The sequence below is a fragment of the Lathamus discolor genome, chromosome 2 (assembly GCF_037157495.1).
Source record: "Lathamus discolor isolate bLatDis1 chromosome 2, bLatDis1.hap1, whole genome shotgun sequence".
NCBI lineage: Eukaryota > Metazoa > Chordata > Aves > Psittaciformes > Psittacidae > Lathamus > Lathamus discolor.
In genome coordinates, this window is record NC_088885.1 from 97116142 (window position 1) to 97139236 (window position 23095).

A 23095-nucleotide genomic window follows, 5' to 3' on the forward strand; every position below is an offset into this window, starting at 1 on the left:
GAACCACAGGTTCAGACCCCTGGTGCGAGGGCTTGGCTGAGGAGCCACCGGCACGAGGCTACCATCTGCAGGCTTATGACTGAACACCTCTAAGTCAGAATCATGCCTAGATGCTTGATGTTGTGCTGTTGCGTCATTGGTTGCTCGAGATTGACCCAGGAAATTACAGTCTTGTTCAAAATGTGTGTGTTAAAGCCCTTCCTGAAGCTTCGTTAGCGAAGACAGGCCCTCCTCATAGGAGAAGGAAAACTTCTATCTTCAGACCTGGGCTGATGGAGCTCGTCTAGCCTTGTATGGTCTTCCATCTAAGAGAAGGACACTCTTACAAAACCTGTGACCTGCGGACTTTGCTGTCACTGTCCTACCTAGCTAGGCCATGTCAGTTAAACCTCAGGTGTAAAGGCTGGGGCCAGTTCTGCGCAAGCTGCACCTCACCTAAAAAATGCACTGCGCAGGCTGGACGGGTTTACTCTCACTTGTGTGTACGGACAGGCGAGGGTCGAAAAGGCAGGTGACAAGGTGCATGGGAAGCTGCAGCTCCAACCGTGCATGCAGGCGGTCCAGCGCATGGGTAGCTCGAGATTGTGCAGGAGATGACAGTCCTGGTCGGACACTTCCTGACTGCCTAAGCATTTTTCTTCCAATCAGATTTGCATATCCCACATGCCGTTGGTCATCGTGCTTGTAGAAAGCGTGGTTAAAGCCCTTCCCAAATCTGCGCTCGCGAAGCCAAGCCATCATTATTATTGGTGGTAGCAGCAGTGATCTGTGTTATACCTTAGTTACTGGGCTGTTCTTATCTCAACCCATGGGAGTTACATTCTTTCAATTGTCCTCCCTATCCCTCAGGGACTGGGCGGGGGGGAGGAAGGGGGAGGGTAAGAGAATGTCTCCTTCACAGGTTGACCACCTGTGAAGGATCAAAAAGATGTGTAATTGCTAAGCACTTCTATTATGTACCTCCCAAAGTATAACGATGGTGACCACACTGGGAACATAAGCCAGATCAGTTTCATGATCAATGATTCTATTGTATTACAAATCATTACCATAAAGTACAATGAGACAAGAACCTTAGCCCAAGCCCCCCATCTGATAAATACTAACACAGCAAATACCAGCTGTAAGTAAGGTACGACATGCTGAAAGTGTGAGATCAGAAACAACAACTTTGAGAGCCAATAAATCAGCATTGTGACAAGTGACTATTAATCCAAAAGAACAAATGCTTATCACAAATACGATTATACACACTCCGGTCAGATCTGTCGTTATCTCAACCCTTTGTGCCCCACGTTGGGTGCCAGAAACAACTGTCATGGTTTAAGTGCAGTCAGTAACTCAGACTCATGCAGCCCGCTCCCTCACTCCCCCCCACCTTCCTCCCCTCGCTCCCGGAGGGAAGGGGAGGAGAATCAAAAGAATGTAACTCCCACAGGCTGAGATAAGAACAGCCCAGTAACTAAGGTATAACACAAATCACTGCTGCTACCACCAATGATAATAATGAGAAGAGAAAATAACAAGAGAAGAGAATACAACCGCTCATCACCCCCCAGTACCCAGCCCGACCAAGCAGTGAACTAGCCCTTCTGGGTAACTCCCAGTTTACATCCTGGGCATGATATGCTGTGGTACGGAATACCTCTTCGGCTAGTTTGGCTCAGGTGTCCTGTCTCTCCTTCCTCCCAGCTTCCCCTCCTCCCTAACAGGGAGTTAGACTCACAAAGTCCTTGGTCAGAGTAAACATTACTGAGCAGCAGCTAAAAACATCAGTTTTATCAGCTCTGTTCCCAGGCTGAAAGTCAAAACCACAGCACTGCACCAGCTACTAAGAAGGACCAGCTGCACCAGCTACTGCAGAGCCCAGGACACCTCTCTGTGACATGCTCTGAACCTTTTGATCACCTTGACTTTCCTCTGCAATACATACAAAGATTATGAAGTGTGTCTTACAGAGACACTGAAGAACATTGACAGAAAACCTCATAAAAAACCAAGTAACAATACTGGTTACACTGCAAGGTATCTGGTGCCATTACTCACTAAAATATTAAATCATGGACAGCACACAGATATATTGTATACATGTCCATGTGTTTGTTTATTTAGGATGTATTTTTCAGCATGAACTTGCCACACACATATTTGAAGATCTTAGTTCATTATTTTTGACACTTGATTTCAAAACCTCTGGCCTTTTTAATATAACCATATGCAATATGTAGCCCTGTATGTCAGCTTTGCAGTCATGGTGTAAGGTAAAGAGAAGGTTTTGGATTCTCAGCTGCTTCCCTCTGCTTTCTCTTAATCACAAAAGAATGTGTTTAGCAGGGAACAGAAACTTTGAAAAGGATAATATTAGATGTACCAACTAAGAACCCTTTCCACAGTTTTGAAGTCACTGCTGATTTTTTATTTCACACACAAACCTTTCAAACTTAACCAATCTTCTGTGATTTAATTTTATTATAGGACATTAAAGTAACTGATAATGAAACTTCCAATTAAAAAATAATTACAAAAATACATTTAAAATTACAGGCAGAGGATAAAATCCCATCTTTATCTTAGAAGCTGGCAGTTTTCTTTCTAATTTTCAGTATTTTTCTTTGTGATTTCCTACCTTTCTTTACACACACACTTAATTTTTATCTTTCTAACAGATGCATAAATTAAACAATGCAGTATTGAATTACTGACCTTTGCATCATGCAAGCTTTTTGAAAACAATTTACTTCACAGTTTCATCTTTTCAATATATTTATCTAAAGGAAGTCTGGTGCAAATCAATTATAGAAAATATTAAAATATCTGTTGTTGCTAGCCTTTTCAAATATATGGAGACTTGCTGCTTTAACCTTTGAATAACTATCACCTTAAATCAACACATAGGCTGGGCTGGAAATCACATGATTGATAGTCATAATAAAGGGACTTTTTTTCCATTTACATTTCAATTACATAATGAATTAAACTATTCTCTCAGATTGAAAAATTTATTTTAAAAGTTCAGCTCTTTCCCTTACAGTAAATTTGTGCATGACATATCAACAACTATTTTAAAAACTGAAGTTTGAACCTATGAACATACATATAATTCACCCTTACCTCTGCACCACACCTATAAGAAATCAAACTAAATCTGATATGCTGTATCACAGCACTAATATCAGAGCTACTCAAAGAGAATAGATTGTAAGGTTTGTTTATAATTATTTTTTTATATGTGCAAAATCTTCCATACAAAAAGTTTCTTAAAAGTTTTCAAAAGCTTACCAAATCATCAAAGATATCCTTCTGGTGCACATGAATGGTGATTAAAGTTTCATATTTTGTGCGCTCCATTCTTGTCAGATTTTGTGTTGTCATGTCAATCAAATCATTTAAAAGGTCCAAAAACTTCTGATTTGTTGTGTGCATTACCTTTTCCACATAGCAAGAACAACCACATTAATAGAAACATCACTTGTTCTTCCAATGTTTACAATAAAAAACACCTGGAAACATATGGGCCTATGACATCTATGATCTGCTTTATATTTATTAGGCTTGGAATCCTGAATTTAGATTTGCAGGCTGTCCTCCATGAATGCATTCTTAGCCTAACAGAGTACAATAACATTATATCTAGGTGAATAGGTCACGTCATAAGGTTTTATTCCTTGACTATTGCTCCTTCTACTATATATTACATCTTCAGCTTAATGCATCCCTGAACATCTTCAGAACTATCAGTCTCTGGTTTTGGGTACTGCACATCATTCCAAGCAGTATCTATTCTTTAGTGGGAACAGAAACCTGGAGATCTATCACATCTTCTAAGCAGAAAAGGGGTGAAATATAGTGCCATTTTAGATGTTAATACTAAAATAATATCTTTTGTGACACTAGATTGTTACAAAATTCCACAAAATACAATACTGACTGTATAATACTGACTTACGTAAGCAACATCAGCCTCTGTCAGTGATGTTCCTGCTATATGCAATTTAGAAGGCTCTGAGGTTTCAGAAAGAGCAGCTTATATATACTCCTGTTCAAACGTGTAAGAAAACTAGCTTTCTGCAAATATATGCAAAGCCTAAAACTCACACTGTTTGCTGAGAAAAGAATGCTAAAAACCACTGCAAAACTAACAGAGAAGTAAACAACCTCCCTGCCCCCCAAACACACACACACACACACACAGAGCTGTTTTCTAGTTAATGCAAAAGAATCTTTGTGTTTAGCTAACATATGAACTGGCAAGGACCAAAAGCAGGTTTGTGCCCTTTTAAACTTCATACACTGCAGAAAATGTAGAACTAATTGGTCTTCCCCATAGTCTAGAGTCTCTGTTTTCATTCAGTATCAAAGTACAGCGTGGCATTGCTTCCCTACATTAATTTTTATGGTAGAATAGTGTGACTAGTTCTTAGTCCCATCTCATTGCATATTCTAGATTGATTTGCAGCTCTTTAGTTCACATCCTCTCCTGCCACCTTCATAGATTCAGTGTCAGTAATAACACCTTGGTGTTAACAGCATCTTCTCTCTACGTGTTTGAGATTAAATCAGCACCTCCCCAAACGGCTTCTATTCTTTTCCTAAACAAAAGAAAGCTCAACAGCTGAAGAATCCAATACATTCTGTTGGAGCAGACCAATGCTCATGAAGCACAGCTATTTCCCCAAATTTTGGGACCTCTTCTTTCTTTCCAAATTTAGTTTTGGGAAAGTAATAGGATAAAATTCCGTATGTTCTCTGACTGAGAAATTGTCCCTTCCTAAAATGACTCTGCTGACAGAACAATACAGAAAATCACAGGATTAGGAACAATTCTAAATCACATGTTGGGATGAGAGGGTGTGATCTCAACACATTTTTTATCATTCTGTTTTCCCTGCTGGTTTGTTTGTTATTCTGATTACTTAACTAGTATTTCACACTTTTTTCTGCACATTACTTTCAACTTTTCACAATATGCACTGTTCCAAACAATAGTTTTAATTAATCCCCAAAGATTCATTAAATACTACCTTTTTGTCTGTTTTGGTACTGTTCAGTGCCTTCTCTGCATCTCTGGTCCAGATCATTTGAATTCCCAGAAGTCCTATTTGTGCAGGAAACATTGCCTGAAAGTCATACAGCTTAAATCCTGAATCACTAATAGCCATTGATGCCTGTCTAATGATGGTGTGGATTGTTTTCCTAATCCCATCCAGCAGCTGACCTAACCAGAATTCCACATTGCCCTGAAATAAATAAGAAAGTACCTTTAAAGAATCAGTCCATGAATAATTCACAAGGAGAAAAAAACACCATGTGACTTTTTTCCCAGACCTTCATACTCTCATTTCCCTCTTTGTTATTCTCTCATCTCTAAAAGGCTCCTCTCTCCTTCTGCTCCATTGTCCTTCTAGAGATATGTGATGGATTTGGCTGTTCACATTATTATTGCTGAAAAAACAGTAATCATTACAAAATGACACAAATGTCATGTCCTTTCTGGCCTTTGCTCTTCTGTTCACATTGAAAAGTTTTCTTTCAGCTTGTCAAATAACACCATGATGCCATACTTTTGGTCTCTAAAGCATAAATCTACTTCAAATCAAGTCCTGAAAAACTGCAATATATTCCATTACCTGAGCTAAAACTGGTTCAATAATATTGACCTCTTCTCCTTCCTGAGATTCAAACAATAAAATCTGGTCGTAGTTTTTTTCATTAAATCCAACTCGGTTAACGTTGTCAAACAAACTTAATAAATGTGCCTACAACAGAATCAGAGAAGAACAAAAAAGAGCTCCATAAACTGATCTGATATGACATTCTTACTTTGTCTTTAAATCCTGTATTAGAAGATTCTCTAAGATCTTTTGCTAACTGAATTCTCTCAGCTAAATAACAAAACCCTCCACAGGCCTTACTTCCTAATATTGACTGTAAGAACATTATTGCTTTATTATTTGTACCTGGATAGTGTGGGAATCGGATGCTTGACCAAGGATTTCCAGAAGTACAGGATCAGATACAAAAAAAAATCTTGGAAATATTAACCGTTTCTTTTCCAAATACCCAGTCAGTGATTTCTGACAGATTTCCAATTGTTCCAGCAAATGTGGTAATAGCTGTGCCAAAGTCTCATCTCCAACACAGCACTGCACGATGTTTGATGTTTCATGGGCTCTCTGCATAATTCTCTGCCATGATTTATCAATGTTCTGAAATCTTCTGGCTTCCTGGAGTACACGAAAAATGCATTAACTCTTCCTTATGTTTGTCAAATTCAAAAAATTAAAGAATTCCATGAGACAAGGTAACAGTTTAATTCTTCTTTTGCTGATCAAGCTTTCTTTGCAGGACTAATGTATGAATATTTATAGGCATGCTTAAAATGATCAGTGCTTATAATGACCAGAGTTCAAATTGCAAGACAAAGAGTCCAATGGGACAGCTCTGGAAATGTCTTTTACTTTATGTTGGGCATCAAAATTATCCATATAAAAGGATTCCAACACACACCAGGAAACTCAGACAGCAGCCTTCTCAGAAATGACAGCTCCTAATAGTAACGCACAATGTCATAACGGTTGTTCCACACAGGTTACGAGTAGTAAGTTGTTAATGGTAATATCTGACTAACAAACCCACTATAAATAGTCTGAAGCTGCTCCGTTTGTAAGGTATGGTAGGTGAAGGGATACAAATTCTCAGATACTGATAGCTGGGGAATAAATATTTTCATAAGCGAGGTATACTGACTTTAAACACATTTTCTTCACCTAAAACAAATTAAATGGTAATAGGATCACAAATTATCTGAGAGCTAGAAGTGATATCAAGAGAACACCCAAAGCCATTTACCTGTCACAAGGCAGGGTCATACCCATGCCACTCCTGAAAAACATTATTTAAAGACACTCAATGCTGGAGATTTAGAAGCCCCTCCAGGCAATCTTTGCTACTGCTGACTCTGGTTTAATATCCAAGCTTTATTTTTCTTGTGTGTACACCCATTACTTCCCATCACATTCACAGATACAGAGAGCACATTGTTTTCTTCCTGTTGAGAGTAGCCCTTATTTTTTAAAAACCATGTCACATCTTCTCTTCAGTTTTAGTTCTCCTTCAAGCCAAACAAGCCTAGTTTGCTGAGTCTTTTCTTGCACATCATTCTTCCTGGATAGTCCCTCATTCTTATCATCCTCCCCTATGTTCTTCCAAATTTGTCTATGTGTTTCTTTAGTGAAAAGCCAGTACAATATTCTAGTTATCAGTTACTGCTGTTTACACATTCCACTCTTCTGTCTGCATTTTACAAACCAATAATCTAAAACTCATTTTCTGATACTACGATGAGAGAAAACGTCAAAAGCCTATCAAGATTTATAGCAACTACTGTTTTTCTTCTATCCACAAAGCTTGTTGCACACCCTACAAATAAATTAGATTTGTTTGACAGGTTTTTGCTCCTAACAAATCCACACTGACTGTTACTCATCTCCTTGTTAACTTCCAGATGCTTACAGACAGCTATTTGTTGCAGTATTCATCCAGGAATTGCAATTAAGCCCACTCATCTATCATTACTCCTCTACCAAGCTGTTCCTTCTCCTCCCCCTTTAAAGACAGTCACCACATTTGTTTTTTTCCAAACTACTGGTTCATGTATCATCCTTGCAAGAAGCAGCTTTAACAGTTATCAACTGTGCTGCAGCATTTATCTGCAAAAACTGCTTATTGACTTTCTGATAAGCATTCACAACACAAACAGACCTCATTAAGTAAAAAAAGTACTATTATCTTAAATTGCATTTAATAAAGCTTTACCTACAAAAATTAATATCAGTTTGGGAAATTGTAAGCCTTTAGTTATAAAAGATGTGGTCTGAAATAAATTCATATTTAAAAATTTCCCAATAATCACATTTTCTTAAGTTACAGCACTGTTTGATCCAGTGCTACTGAACTGTGGTGTGTTAGAACTATATGAAAGACTATCAGCAGACACAACAGAGGATGACTTATTCTGGTATTGCTTTCCTGCAGGAAGTCAGATCATCCCTTAACTGTTTTGCAGCTGCCATCATGGAAGGTCATAACTGCCTTTTGAAGAGTTTGCAATAGTCTGCACAGACTAGCACACACACAGCTGCACAAGTCTTACATCATGCCTCTGTGGGACTTCATCATATTTGAGTCCTAGCAAGGACAGCTTTCATAGAGAAAATCTGTCATTCTATTATTATATAATGTAGAGCCTATAAACATGTGTGCACCAGGACAAAGGGTATTCGTATATATGGTAAAAGCGATAAAGCAGTTTTGTACCACTAAGTAGTCCTGAGCCCTGTACTATCATATGATTCACTAACATTGCAAGCTGAGAGGAATATTTGAGCCTGAATTGCAGGTAATCCTGTTCCTGTTCTAAGCAATTCAAACAGACAGACCTCACTCTGGCAAAGCTTCTTCTGAAGTGCCTATGCACTGCTCACAGAACTTAAGTGCATTGGCAAGTAAACTCTGTGATGCAGCTAATCTCTTGGTACAACACATTGCCATTAACATATTGTTATCATAAATCAACATACCTGAGGTAGTTGTTTTGCAATGTCTCCACCAACAAACACAGCTTCAAGATAAATCCAGAGATTTTGTACAGTAATCCAGTTTTCAATTATCTCTGCAGTATTGGTCAACTTCTGAACCCACTGTTGTATGGTGGACTTATATGGTGCATTATACCTGCGTATGAATGTGAGTTAAAATGAAAAAGAACTTAATGTGATCATTCTTTACTTTTGCATTTGATTACATTCACACAATATATGCATTTATTAAGTTTTGTACCTATTGCTCATAAGTGACCCCAATATCATGAGGCTGTCTTCCACCAAACCTATTTTCTCCAATGTGTCTGATCCTTTCAAAAGGAGTTCTCCTCGAGTTTTGAACTGGACAAAACTGAAAGCATGAGTATTCCATTCAGTAATTACATGCTTCAATTTTGCTTCGATATCCTTTTCTTTAACAGAACTGATGCAGATGTCCTGTGTAAAAATTAAACAAGTAAATGACATTTCTTGTATATAAAAGTCACTTATAATGACAACTAAAATTCATTGGCTAAATCCAATCTTCAGTGTAAGTTCTAGTTAATGAAAATATATATGGAAACACATCAAAATTATTATATTACAAACTAGCTTATATTATAGTACTGCTTGTAACAAACATTTCATCTTCACTAGTACTAGCACCTTATGCATTTGAAAGTTCATTGACTCAGTGAATCTGCAGGCAGAATTTGCCTCTCTGTTTGTATTAAAATTTGAAGTCAAATACACCTACTGAGGGGTTTAAGGAAAATATTAATTATCAGTTAAAACCAATACAGTTCAAGAATAGAGTGTACATGGACAACATGACTGGCTGCTTCTCATTAAACACAGTGAGGACTGTCATATAATTGGCTATTGCATCAGAGACAAAAGGAGCACCTACACAGACTGGACCCCAAATTCATGCTCAGTAGGATATTGGATTCCATCACAGGTTTAAAGTCTTTGAGTGTAAGACTGTAACTCTGAACCTTTCACATGACTTAAATTCTTGTCTAGAAATCTGGACAGCAGAGGTTTGATTTGTTGTTTTTGTCTCAGCATTGTTCTTTTGCGGAACAAAACAGACCAGGTCGCTAATCTGGAGGGGCCACAGATCAGGTTAAGTGACAACAGAACTGAAGTTAGAAACTGTTGGGCTTTTCCATATTTATTTTTAACTATACTTTGTTCTTGCAAAAGATGAGCATAAAGCTAATACACTTGCTGGATAATTACTTCACCAAAACAGAGGGGGCAATAGCTTCATAGTTAGTGTACATTACAGAAGCGTTCTCATTGCTTTGTGCTCCTGTGAAGAGACATTTCTGAAATACAAAAGAACCTTGTTCTCCTTCAATCCTATATCCCCGAATTCTACTGTGTGTGTTCCAAGGATTTTGAGCCCTTAACAGGATCAGACTTATATCAACTATTTTTTCTCTCTAAGAAGATATATAAAAGGAAGAAAAAAATTATAATAAGCAGACCCTAAAACAGAAGCGTAACAAAATCACATTACTCTTAAAACAGTATAATTCTTTCTATGGAAGGATTACTGGAATACCATCTATCTATTTAACCATTCTCCAGAATGAAAAGGAAATAAACTAACCATCACTAGTAATACCAGCTACCAAACCCCATTTTTAAACTAGAAACGGTATTTCAAAAGCACAGAGCCCCAGATCACAAGTTATTCATTAACAGCAAACAGAAAAGTACATGTACCTCAATATCTTCTTTATATTTTAATAAAGGGGCATCCATTATGTTTTTCAAAGAGAAATTTTCAGAGTCAACATTAAAGTGATGACCAGTTACTTGTGCAATTCTTTCCCAGTGTCGTGACTTCATTGCCTAGAAAAGTCCATAGGAATTAGGGAAGATTTTTGCAAATTCTGTTATCTTTAGGAGTAGAATGATCGCATACATTTGTACTGCATGTATTAAGTAAATTGAAGAGACTTGATTTCCATTCCACTGAAATTATTAAAAGTTCTAATCGCATTATGAAGTCTTTTGTTTTACTTTTCTGTAACTAAGCCTAGCTAGATTTTTGCCATAAATATAGCCGCTTTTATCTATAAAAAAAGAATTATGGAAAGCATCTTATAGTCATACAATATAGTCTTCAAAAGAGTTTTTGAACCGAATCTTATCTCCAAATTATTATGCAGAACATACTTTGTTTGCCATCATTTCAAGCAAAGAACAGCTCTCTGTGAAGTCATCGATCTTCTTTTTTAGGTCTTTAAATGCTTGCCAGTCCTTCAATGCTTTTGGTAACTTGCGGATTCTTTAAAAAGGACACAAAAAAGGAAGAAATATTCTTTAAAATCACAATCTACCATTTAATAGTAAAATATCTTCTCATTTTTCAGCTAGTGAACCAGTAGACTATAAACAAAAATTCAGTTACACATTGGCAACATAATATATAGCTGATTGTTTTTGATCACAGGCATGAAACACTCCTTAAGACAGTAAAAAAAAAAAATCACAGTAGAAGGGTTTGGTTTCTATTTCAGTTTGAATTAAAGGAGGTTAATTTCAAGTGCAAAACTGTGTCTGAACTTTGGAGTGTCTTTGTTTTACTAAAAATTTGAAAATACATCTGATTTGGTAAAGGGGAATACGGATTAAACAACATGTATTATTCAAGCAAAATAAAGTACATGCTAAATTAAAACTGACCTGCTTGCAAACAGAAAAATACTTCTCTTTCAATTAAACAAGTCCTATTTTATACCTACTTTGTATGAAAGATATTTAAAGCAATACCTTCCTTTATGCACAATTTCTAGATGAAAAAAAAGAAAAAGAAAATGAAGAACATCTTGTACTGAGAACTGTCACAGCCCCACTTGCTTCTAACAAATCATGCCAGTTTTCATCTGTCAAAGCTCTGGACCAAAGACTGACAGCAGTTCTCTTACTGCTCAATGGCACAAATTAAAAGCTGCATAAAATAAAAAATTCCTTCAAAGAAATTCTCCATTTTTCACAGCTCAAAATCAGACAGATCTGTCACTCACACAATGCTGGAGCATGTGTGAATTCTTCACGGCTTGCTGGTAAGAGGTAGATATGAACATACGCATCTTGTCATGGCACTACAATCACTGTAGTGTTTCACCTTGAATCCAACAATGGTATTAAGTATGTAGAGCAAAACATTGTAGAATGGAAAAGGATACTATGCCAAGTATTGATAAGACTTTAAGAAACAGCTCCTGGCTACCTCTGTGCTGTGCACAACAAGTAACATTCTTACAAACTGTGTATTAGGCTGGCAATTAGAAATGGGCTCTCTTAGCTTGGTAATGAAAACTGCTTTTTTTTTTTTTATTATTTTTTACAGCTTTTCTTCTTTGCTTTGATCTCAGTAGTATCTTCTAACAGCAAGTTCTCTGAGTTATGCACCAAGTTAAAAACCTACTTCATTGATCAAGTTTAAATTTCCTTCTTAAATTTACTGGACATTCTCTTTACACTATATTAAAGTACAAAATAATGGGAAACTTCTCTCTAGCTGTTATATAAACTTCTATAATACTCTCTACCACATGCATTTTCTCTATCTTTTTTATCTCTTTTTAAATTGATTTATTTTCACCTACAGTTATTTTTGTGATTCTTCTTTTCATGATTCTAGGTTTTCTATTATATATATTATATTCTATTATATAAAGGGGTGGGGAAAAAGAACATTACAGTAAAGAACTATGCATATGTTTACAATAACTGCATTTCCAGTATTCCTTCACCTTTCATACCATCGCATAATATCATCTTCATTATATCTGTGGGTACCCCATGTATACATCGTTTAAGTTTCTTCAGCTTTAAAGAAAATAGATTGATGCAATAATGCTATCAAGCCCGCCAAAGGAAAGAGAGTACCTGGTTAGACTTCTATTACAAAAAATATTTACTACCTATTGGTGGCTACCTTGTTCCAAATGTAGCTTGACACATGAGAGGAAAAAAAGTCACAAAAGAAGTACAAATTGAAACAAATAACATTCAAAACTGTTGTCACACAACGGTTTGACTCAGAGCTCCATAAGAAGGAAGCATAAAGATAGTCCTACCAACCTGTAAAATATAATTAACTACAGAGACAATGAGGATTATTATTTAAAAAAAAAAGGCAAGAGGGTTTTTTTTCAAACTAAGGACTAGAAGACAGTTCATTCAGTTTCTCCAGAAAAAAGTACACTCCACACACTCCAGTGTACAGTTCACACTCCTTCAGTGTGTATAGAAATGGATGCTGCTGAAATGATAACACACACAAATTAATATTTGACTAAAAAGCCTGAGCACAAGTAAGCTGTCCTATGATTTTCAAAGATTTAGGATGAAATGAAAAACACAGATGTGGTCTCAATCTCTTGAATGATACCAAAATGGAAGTGAAATCTCTCTCAGGTCACACTGGAGAATTCAAAATCAAAAGCTGATCAGAGCTACTGGTGAAGCAGAGACACAGTGGCCGTTCCAGAAGAGAGGCTCTGCAGAAAAGAGCTCTTGAGTATGAAAGTGATCAGATCCATTGCATAAAGAGGTGAAAAAAAAAATGCTACGCAAAAATAATAAAAGAAGGAAAACAGAGACAGTTCACTTTTTTATTCCAATAGATATGCACCAGATAAAAATATTGCATTTATTTTCAAACTTTTGCATGTAATTTGATTCTCATGCATATTCATGAATTCCCGTTAAGAGTAAAACACAGACTGGTACACGTAACTACTCAAAAGAAATGGATGCACAGAATACTTAAGACCTGCATATAGACTCTCCACTTTTGCCTGTAACAAAATTCCCCTTTTCTAGCAATTCAGAGAAAGCTGCCAAAGGTGAAACAACCCAAATCCTGTTGGTTCATAAGCCCCTCCATCTAGGAAAAGTAACAAGCTGGTCAAGGAAGTATTGCAGACCCAACTGCGGCTGTTGAAAAACCGAAGGTGCATCTTTACCAACAGGGGAGAAAAATTCCTCTGACTTCAGCAACGCATGATTTCACATAATAGTTATTTTGCCTGTAATGTGGAAAGCATTATTCCTCTCAAACCTCATAAATAACCTCTCAGAATTTAGAGCGGCTATCTAGCCTTCTTGAAATAACAATTTCAATCCATATAAATATGCAGAAGTAGATACTAACTTCAAAATTCCAACATCACAGACCGACAATTAACTGTAAACTAAATAACTAAGTAGGTGGATTTAGGTGGTTTCAGGAAACCACCATGCCACAGATTTATGTACCTTATTACATATGCTAAAACCTACTATGCTGGTATATCCCAACATGCCTAAAGTGACTCACAGACAGAGCAAAGTTCATGTACCTGTCTAAAATTAATGCAGCTGTGCTGAATGCCTGAGCAAGCCTGAGCTTGAAATAAAGCAACAGATTTTTGCCCCTCAGAGCTATTTTCACTAGCTAATTAACACAGAGAGCTGAGAAATAAAAATTGTCTGAACTTCAACATATAAAAACTTACTTGTTTTGAAAATCCAGAAGTTCACTGTTAATTTTTTCAATATTTAAATCATTCCAAAGCATTTCATTGTATCCGTCAGTACTAGCAATAACTGAATTATAAAGACTGTAGAGTTTCTGAAGCATTGAAAGCTCACGTTTAATTTTGTGCAGTTCAGGATATTCTGTTTCAAATTTTAAAATAGAAATCTGTGAGTGTTTATTAAGTACAATAATATTCATGAACATAAAAATCCATGTATTTCTAAACTTGGTATGTAACAAATGTATGAAATCAGACTTGCAGTCTTTTGTATAGTATCTAGTAAAATAAACTTTTCCAGTTACTTTATGTAAGACGATCAGTAATTATTTACATTGATGATTTTTTATAAATATTCTTCTATAACAGTAGATGTAATTTTTTTACTTGGGAGAAGAGACCAGCCACATCCTCACTCCATCTTCCTCCCGGTAGTTGTAGAGAGCAATAAGGTCCCCTCCTGAGCCTTCTCTGCTCCAGACTAAACAACCCCAGTTCCCTAAGCCATTCCTCATCAGACACGTAAGATTGTTTAGTTTCTTTCATATCTTTGGGAATTCCTACTTAAATATACTGTGATTATTGTATATATCTTCAGACAGGAAAATAAACTAAATTTCGTAAGTACAAATTGAAGTATTTAATTGACACCACAGTCTTCCAGACTTGAAATGTGTCTAAAAAAGAGACATAAGGATATTACAAATCAGTTGTACAGCACAAGGGAATTCATTTTATGTCTGAAACAGAGAGATCCTGAGTAATTTGGCAAGACATTTCCCAAATTTGGACATGGAAGAATACAGACAGGAGATACGCTTAACTCTGAACAGAACAAGCAAGATTGGTAGGCAGCTGGACCCTGAGATACACCAGCAGTGTGATATTTTTCCACCTGATATTTATGTACGTGCAGACAGAGAGCCAGTTTCACATGTCTTTTCATAGGAAAGACAATAATAACATACTGCAAAGAATTTTTCTACAATAAATCCATCACTGAATGCATTTAGCAGGGCCCATAAGAAAAAATTAATAGCCTAGGACCAGGTATCTGTATCCCCTGAGTAACTACCTGTGATAGGAAGACCAAATAATTCTTCCCCACCAGAAAGAGAGATATACTTCCTCCATAGTTCATCAAATTTGGCTTGGAAGATCTGTAATCTGTCACTTGCTTCATGGGGAGGAACATTCTCCTCACTGGGGCCCCTGTAAAAAACAAACCAAATTCAGTGAAAGTATCAAATATATAGGTTTTACAAAGAAGCACAACAGAACCCAGACCTTACTCACTGAAGAGTATTGAATATTTTTGAACATCTTTTCTAGAGAGTTTCACAAAAGACAACAAAGAGAAAATGGAAAGTATATCCAGTGTCCCAACAGTACATACTGAGTAGTCCCAGAAATAAAGCCCAACTTATCACCAGCTGCATTAGCCCTAAGCTGGCCCCAAGCCCAGGCAGCTGAACTTTCAGGAGGGGGCATGCTCTCAGGGTTCCTACAACTGGTAGGAGCCATGGGGTGTTTCCAGGAATTCCTTCGGAATTCCTCTGAGAGCAGAACTGCAGGCAGCTCTATGCGTGCATCCACACCAGCAACTTGGTGTTCTAGTAGGTGCAAATTCACCTTGGGCCTATAGCTGGAGTGTTGAAGCTTGCACTCAAATGCACTGTTAGTGTGCTTTCAAGAAATTTCACTGCTGGTGAAGCAAAGGTTGAAGTCCAGCACCCAGTAACCATCTGGACTACCCTGCTTGTAACACCAATGCAAAAGCACCTGCCCTAGGAGAAGAGTACACATTCTCCAAGTCCCTCCAGGGGTGCGTGCTCTTTGCATACACTGAATTCTGTTCACAACAGCAAGGCTGCCTGCAGAGGCTGTACATAAAACTCCACACTGCCCATGGGATATAGGCGCACAGTGCCTGCCTTGGGTCAGCTGCTGATGTGAACTTCATTGCCAAAAAAACTACACTGTGCATGTCGTGTCCCAAAAAAACTTTAAATTTGGATCATGATTGAGAATTTTATTTTTTTTTTATTTCCCCAACCTATTAACTCCTCTGGAATTTCACCAACTCCAGCACTGAAATCATGGGAATGACTCTGTGGCAGTAAGAGTACCTATCTTATATTATTCTGAATTTAAGCTTTTTTTCTTTTCCAGCTGTCATATACATTGAGGCTGTACTGCACTTACTTTCTGAAGCCCTTCAGATACACCATTTATGAGCAATCACTAATGAAGCATAGCTGTGTGTACCACAGATCACCTACTTTTCATCATAATCTTTGTAAAATGCTGTAGTATCAATCTGGAATTTTTTGATATCTCTCAGTAAATCTGTTTTCATATCTGGTTGTACTTTCAGCAGCAAGTCCTCAACCTTCAGTGCCTATATGCAGACAAAGAGGAATAACAGGCATAAAAGTGGCAGGAAAAAAAAAGCACTGAGTTTTGAGAAAATAGTTTAGTTCTAACATTTCAACATTGAAAAGGCTGACAGCAGATTTGCTATGTATATGATTTGAGAAATAATACAACTATGGTACCTGTGTGTTTAGGTTCTTCCAGGCATAAGCCAATCCATCAACTCTTTCTGTATTTCCATCTTGAAAGAGCAGGTTGTGTTTATGAAGCACAGAGTAAGATTCTTCTATCGGTCCAACTGTCATGTCAATTTTAATCTCATTCTCTCTAATTTCCTTTAGTGCTTCCATTGCTCCCCGTACATCATCAAGATCATGGATAGGTCTGCTTAACTTCTTGCTAACATTTTCAATGAATGAATAAACTTCATCCATGTCTGTGGCAGACTTTTTATTCAAAGCTAATCCAAATGTTCTTTGTCTTGAGTGGCACTCCTGAATTAAAGCTATTTTCAATGACTCTGTCGCAATATCCACTGATTCCAGCACACAGTGATTTGGGAGTTCTCTGATTTGCATTTCTAATTGCTAAGACAAACACAAGGATTCAGCTTTTATTTGCATTACAATTTCTCTGAATGGTTCTATTTTATTAAAGATATAATACTTACAGAAAAGTATCTGATTTGAGTTTGGAATTCAGCCATTGTTGGTTTAGTATCTGTAAATTCCCTCACTTTTTCCTCTGCATCCTAGATAAAAGAAATTTAATTTAACTATTATCACTGGTATTACAATAACCAATGGGGGACTCAAGCTGCCTGTTGTACTGTGCAAACACAAACATTCCCTCTCTAAAAGATCTTAAGATGTTAGCATTAAACATCAAATGATGTATCTCACTTGAATTGCTTTTCCTGACTCTTACTCTTTATACAGTACCTTTTAATGCACTTTAAATCTATCTGTAACTCAGAAACTGACACAGATCAGGATATCCCTTATGCACCCAAATATTACTACAAAATTACAATGTAGCTGCTAAAATTTTGCTGGAATTACCTCCTTTCCTTCTGTCTGCAAACCTCCAAAAGCAGCTCACAACCTCTAACAGGTATTACATGGTAGTAATTGCACTAAGCCATCTTCACTCTTCCTGAAATGGTACATTTAACTGCAATTTCTAGCTACAAATGGCCTGGCCATTTGGAGAAAGCACAGCTTGGCAGGAAGGATGGATCTAAGTGAAGAAGGAACATTTACCTTTTTGAAGCTTGCTTAAATGCTAGAGCACTGAGCATCCTCCCTTTTCATAAGGTAGGATAGTATCTGCAGAGGTGAGAACTTTAGTGTCACCAACTCAATAAATGTGCTTGATTATTGGTTCAATTACAGGCAAATGGTCTTCACCCAGTTCAATAACATTCATCTATAGCCTGCACTGTAAGGTCCCTGAGAAGCTATCACAGCTGCTCTGGCCAGTAATGAGCTCCCAGTGGTCCCACAGACATTACTAAGAAAGGGGTAACACTGCTAACTCCTGAATAATTTTAAGGTTAAGGAGAAGATTAATTTTAGAAGATACTAGTAAAAAGGAAACATTATTATGCAACTGCATCACCTAATCTGGTTGTGGCTTGTCAGGGTGAAATGACGTACCATCAACACGTGGTTAGCTCAAGCAGTATCTCCAAAAACTGAGGTAACTAAGCATAAAGATTTTGAACCCCGAAAGCCATGAAGAGGTGGAAATGTCTCCTCATAGCTTTTTATGTGACTGGACCCACTTCCTCATGAAGACAGCTCCATCAGCCCTGATTCACTTCTGCTTTGGAATCCTTATTACTGGAAAGATTTCCTAGACTTAGTTTATAATTTTCGTGAAGAAATAGAAAACCTGCTTTTAGCAGTGGCTTCTGAAGAACTAGTCAGTTTAATATTCAGGAGTAGTTCTGTAGTCAGTGGTTTCTTGGAGATTCTGCTAAATTATTCTTTTTTATAACCTATGCATACAAGATGCTGTGAGGAAGAGGCATAAGCCTATGAAAGCATAAGCTTGATTATGCTCCAACATTTCTTTTCGTGCTTCTACTTTCTTCCTTAGTTTAATTGGTAAAGAATTACAAGTCTCTTAAAGAAAAAAGTCATTATGAGGATATGGATTCTACCATGAAACCAATGATTCCTACTGAGCACACTTATTCCTACTGAGTCTCCTTATGCAAGACAGAACTGTTTAGTTAAAAGATTTCAAAATATAGCAACATACTTTATAAATATGTTTCTAACCTTATCCCAGATGCCTGAAAATTCAGAAAAGCTGTTCAGAAGATCCGATACTCCAGTTTTAAGGGACAAAATAATTGTATTTAGTTGCATCACCACTTTGTTTATATCCTTATGCTCGATGATCTGCTTGTCTAAAGGTTTCAGTGCCACCATCCTGGTGAGTCTGCTCTCATCACCTAGCTCTACAGCAACAGCTTGTTCAATCTGGCATAAATTAAACAAGAAAAAACATATATCTAGTAGTTCCATTTATTTATTTATTTATACATTACAGAATGCTAAATAATGCATACACATAAGTACCTCTAAGGACAAACAGAAAGTGCAGAGAAAGCATTCACAAGGCTATTCCCTGCTCTTAGCTTGGATTTTTACAGGGCTATAGCTGTAGTGTTAAAGATGATTTTATAAAATATTGCCATGTGGAGATCTATATTAATAATCTCTGAATGACATAGGTCAAATATGCATCATATACAAATAAAACTGTCCTGTTTCCTGCTCCTACACAACTGCTCAGGTCTTCTAGATTTCTTCAGTGTAGAATTACAATCTATACAATCTACATTTTTTGGCCAGAAAAAACACCTGAAGGCAGTGGAAGGTTGGCTACTTGGAAGTAAGAAAATAATTCTGCTTGAGGAAATGGAATTCAACCCCCTCTCACCTATTTGGGGTTTTGGGGTTTTTTTGGGAGGAGTGTTTTTTGTTGTTGGGTTTCTTTTAATTATTATTATTTACTTGCAGGTTTTTTTCATTGAAATGACCTGTTTTTCATCTCAGATTGACAAAAAAGGAAGGTATTTTTACATATGCTTTCCAGCACAGATCTACACAGTTCTGTATTTCATTACCAAAGGAGAGAATTAAGGCCATTTGATTACCATTACTGTGTTTCTATACTTCCAACAAGTTTCAGTTTCTATCTATACTTCAGACCTTCCTAAGATTTTAGTACTCATTTCATGCCAGTTAAAATATTTACATTGTATTTACTGAAGCATTGTATGCAGCCTGGAAGTTTAACTTAAAATATAGTTCTTTGCCTGAGAAGACTGATAATAATATCTACTCAGCTAGTAGTACCCATGGGTAATGTTAGTTTTCATACATTATCTACACTATCGTCACCACACTTGAACAGCTTTTGATTTTAATATTAGAAACCACCAAACAAAAGGTTTATGACTTATTACTCTTATGTTCAATCCCTTGGTATATAGACTAAAAACTAGGCTTTCACTTAATGAGCAGATTCACCAGAATACAAATCAAAGTATTGGTAGAGAACATATCCTTATGAGATTAAGAAACTTTCACCAAAATACTAAATTTTTTAAATAATGAAAATAAAATTCTCACCTGTTGCTGTTTATGATGTAAGTAAGCAAATTTCCACAGGGGGATATCTTTCGTTATAGATAATATGATATTTACTGCTTTGTTAACAACACTCTGAAAACAGCAAAATATTCACCTTGAGCACACACAGGGATTATGACAAATAAGAGAAGACCGAAAAAAAGGGGGGAGGGGTGAAAATTCTCCAAACAATACCAAAATTAAAAATTATACCTCTACCTTTACAGATATTCTAATAAGTAACAAGCATGAAGCAGGATCACCAAAAATACATATCGTAAGGGGAAAGAATACTCCATAAAGTTTTATCACAGTGCTTCTGCGTTTATGTGGTTTTCAAACAAGAGCATAACAGAACTTTACAAACTTTAATCATGCATCATTGGGGCTCATAACTTAATTATAGTACTATTTCCCCTCAAACTGGTTATAAACTTAGTTATTTGTTATTAATAATAATAGTTTTCACATTCACATCAGAATGCCTGAATACATTTGTCTAGATTTATGATGGCATAGTCTGTTATCTATACAGGCAGCTATATAAATTAATATGACTCCTATCTGTGCTATTTTAAAATTACGTTTTCTAGTCTGATTTCTTACTGATAACACCATGAAGGCTGCAAACAAGATTTGAGAAATAATTCCACACCAGTTTTGACAGTGACAGTGCTAAATGAGAAGTCCACAAATCAACATCATAAACAACTAACGCTCTGTGAATAATTTCAGACATCATAGGAGATTTTAAGTATGTGTGTAAGAACTTTGCTGAGCTAGTATAAGGTTAAATGAGTGATCGTATTTTTTCACACTTTAGGACTTGAAGCTGGTAATATTCTTCTTTATATTTCACTATACAGAATACTGATTTATGAATGATACTTAAAACTGATCCCATCATTTTATATTTTGAAAGAGTTTCAGGAGACTGAAAAGTCAAATCAGGCTGTACCAATGTCACTAATTTTTATTTCTGCATTCATTTTGAAATATTTGCCTGTAAGTAAAGATTTATTAACATGAGTTTCCTGGCTTTCAGGAAAACACTTCCTTCTACTGGCCAGCATAACAAATGTGATCAGTGGCTTCGTGTCCTCAGCACCCAGTGATGTAATGGACTCAGGTGAGTTTTAATCTTTTTTTTTTTCCCCTTCCTTTTAGTTCTATACTAGATTAAACTTGCACATGTTGTTTTAAAACAACACATTTTAAAATGCTTTAGCATAAATGACTGAGATGTACAATTATTTTGTTACCTGAATATCTTCAAGACTTGGTCTCAAGACAACATTTGGAATAGCCAGTTGAATTTCAGCTCTGAACAACGGAACTCTCCTTGTTTCTACAGACTTAGTCATCTGATACCTAGAGTCAACAACACGCAGTCGATGTCTTAAGGATTCTAATGACATCTTCGTACCTAAATAAATTTGATATTTAAGTAAGGTTAGATGTTTTACCAAAATAAGCTTGGTATTATGGGGATAATACCCCATAATTTATGATTGGGGGTATTGGGGGGAAAAAAATAATCTTAAAGTGATATTAAAATTGAACATATCTGAAGAAGACTCACATCTGACCAAAGAGTCAGTATTCTTCTGACAAAGCTGTGCCATCAGATTATAGCAACTACAGGACAAGCATTCTTGGCAGCGTGTTTTATGTTTCACATCTAGATGTGTACAGGCATATGAATCCTGAAGAGTGAAAAGGAAATTCTTAGGAAAACAAATATGCTATCCAGCATGTAAGTGAAATATCAAGTATCTGACTAGGTTATCTGACTAGGTATCTATCTGACTAGGTAAATATATCTTACCTCCAGATTTTTTCCAGCATCTGCTTTCAACCTGTGCTTAAGAATATCTACCAGTTCACACACAGAGCATTCCACTTGCTGACTCTGTCTACAAAAATAAAACTTACAGTCACACACAGGGAATCAAACATAAAGAATACCTTTTGTTATTTTGCAGGCATACACCCCAGTCCCACTGCACTGTGAAGAACTGTACGTGCAAGGAAATGCCCTTATAATTTTCAATTTGTTTCTATTGCTTCAGCACACAGAGACTGTAAGACATTAAGATATGCAGACTATCAACAAATTCATTTTCAGACTCTCTTATATCTGATTCAATTGGACTTCTTAATAATTTAAAGAAGGGTTCTTTTTCAGCTATACTTAATAAAAGAGGCATATCATGATGCAGTAAAATAACCTGTGAAATCGGAATTAGTAAAATAAAACCAAACAAAAAATAAATAGAAAGTATGTTATTTTGCACAATGAGCACAGGTATCTTTCTGGAGAACAGCTGAACAACTATTCTGCTATAATGTGGAAAATAAGCATGGGGCAAAAAATTTGCAGCACTGGGAGAATGAAAAGTTTTGCATTAGCTAGCTAGCATTAAGAATCAAGCAATTAACCTGGGGATAAGATTTCAAGTCTTATTCATCTCCATTTTTATTGTTACTGATTAGAATGCCATAGGATGAAGAATATGAAATGCTAAACATTACAGGTGCCATTTTACATCTGCTGTATTAAAGGTACTTGGGAGTTTCTCCCCTGCATCCTGAGACTATCATTTTGCTTTAGACTAGTATCCTGTAAACTCTCTATGCATAAAGAAGTAATATATAAATAATCCCTCCCAAAATATGGCCTTCAAATCTGTGCAGTTAATAAACCTACTGAGACAGTTTGTGAGCAGCAGAGACAGCAAGCTTTTCTATCTGTTCCAGAAAAGAAAGCACATCTATAGGTTCATCTTCTGGCAAAATTATCAGAGCAGTGTTTGACATATCCTCCAGAATTCTTTCAATTCTGCATTCCAGGGTATCAGTCACTTCTTTCACTACGTAGTCTAACTTCCTCAGGGTACTATAAACATTCTCAATAACTAAGCAAGAAAAACAAAATTAA

At 36.5% G+C, this 23095-nt stretch overlaps 1 protein-coding gene across 1 annotated transcript in view; it reads right to left on the reverse strand.

Annotated features, from left to right (window-relative positions):
- LOC136008472 (dynein axonemal heavy chain 5-like) overlaps positions 1-23095 on the reverse strand; it is a 176741-nt gene that overhangs the window by 119982 nt on the left and 33664 nt on the right. The window contains exons 22-40 of the mRNA XM_065667810.1: positions 22865-23072; positions 21983-22070; positions 21737-21860; positions 21417-21580; positions 20155-20247; positions 18793-18996; positions 17175-17255; positions 16687-17091; positions 16411-16529; positions 15204-15340; positions 14108-14270; positions 10776-10887; positions 10320-10448; positions 8839-9038; positions 8580-8733; positions 5958-6224; positions 5628-5756; positions 5022-5237; positions 3280-3426 (exon numbers count right to left, since the gene is read on the reverse strand). Of these exons, the coding sequence (XP_065523882.1) occupies positions 3280-3426; positions 5022-5237; positions 5628-5756; positions 5958-6224; positions 8580-8733; positions 8839-9038; positions 10320-10448; positions 10776-10887; positions 14108-14270; positions 15204-15340; positions 16411-16529; positions 16687-17091; positions 17175-17255; positions 18793-18996; positions 20155-20247; positions 21417-21580; positions 21737-21860; positions 21983-22070; positions 22865-23072 (3140 nt within the window). The remainder of the gene's footprint in view (positions 1-3279; positions 3427-5021; positions 5238-5627; positions 5757-5957; positions 6225-8579; positions 8734-8838; positions 9039-10319; positions 10449-10775; positions 10888-14107; positions 14271-15203; positions 15341-16410; positions 16530-16686; positions 17092-17174; positions 17256-18792; positions 18997-20154; positions 20248-21416; positions 21581-21736; positions 21861-21982; positions 22071-22864; positions 23073-23095) is intronic.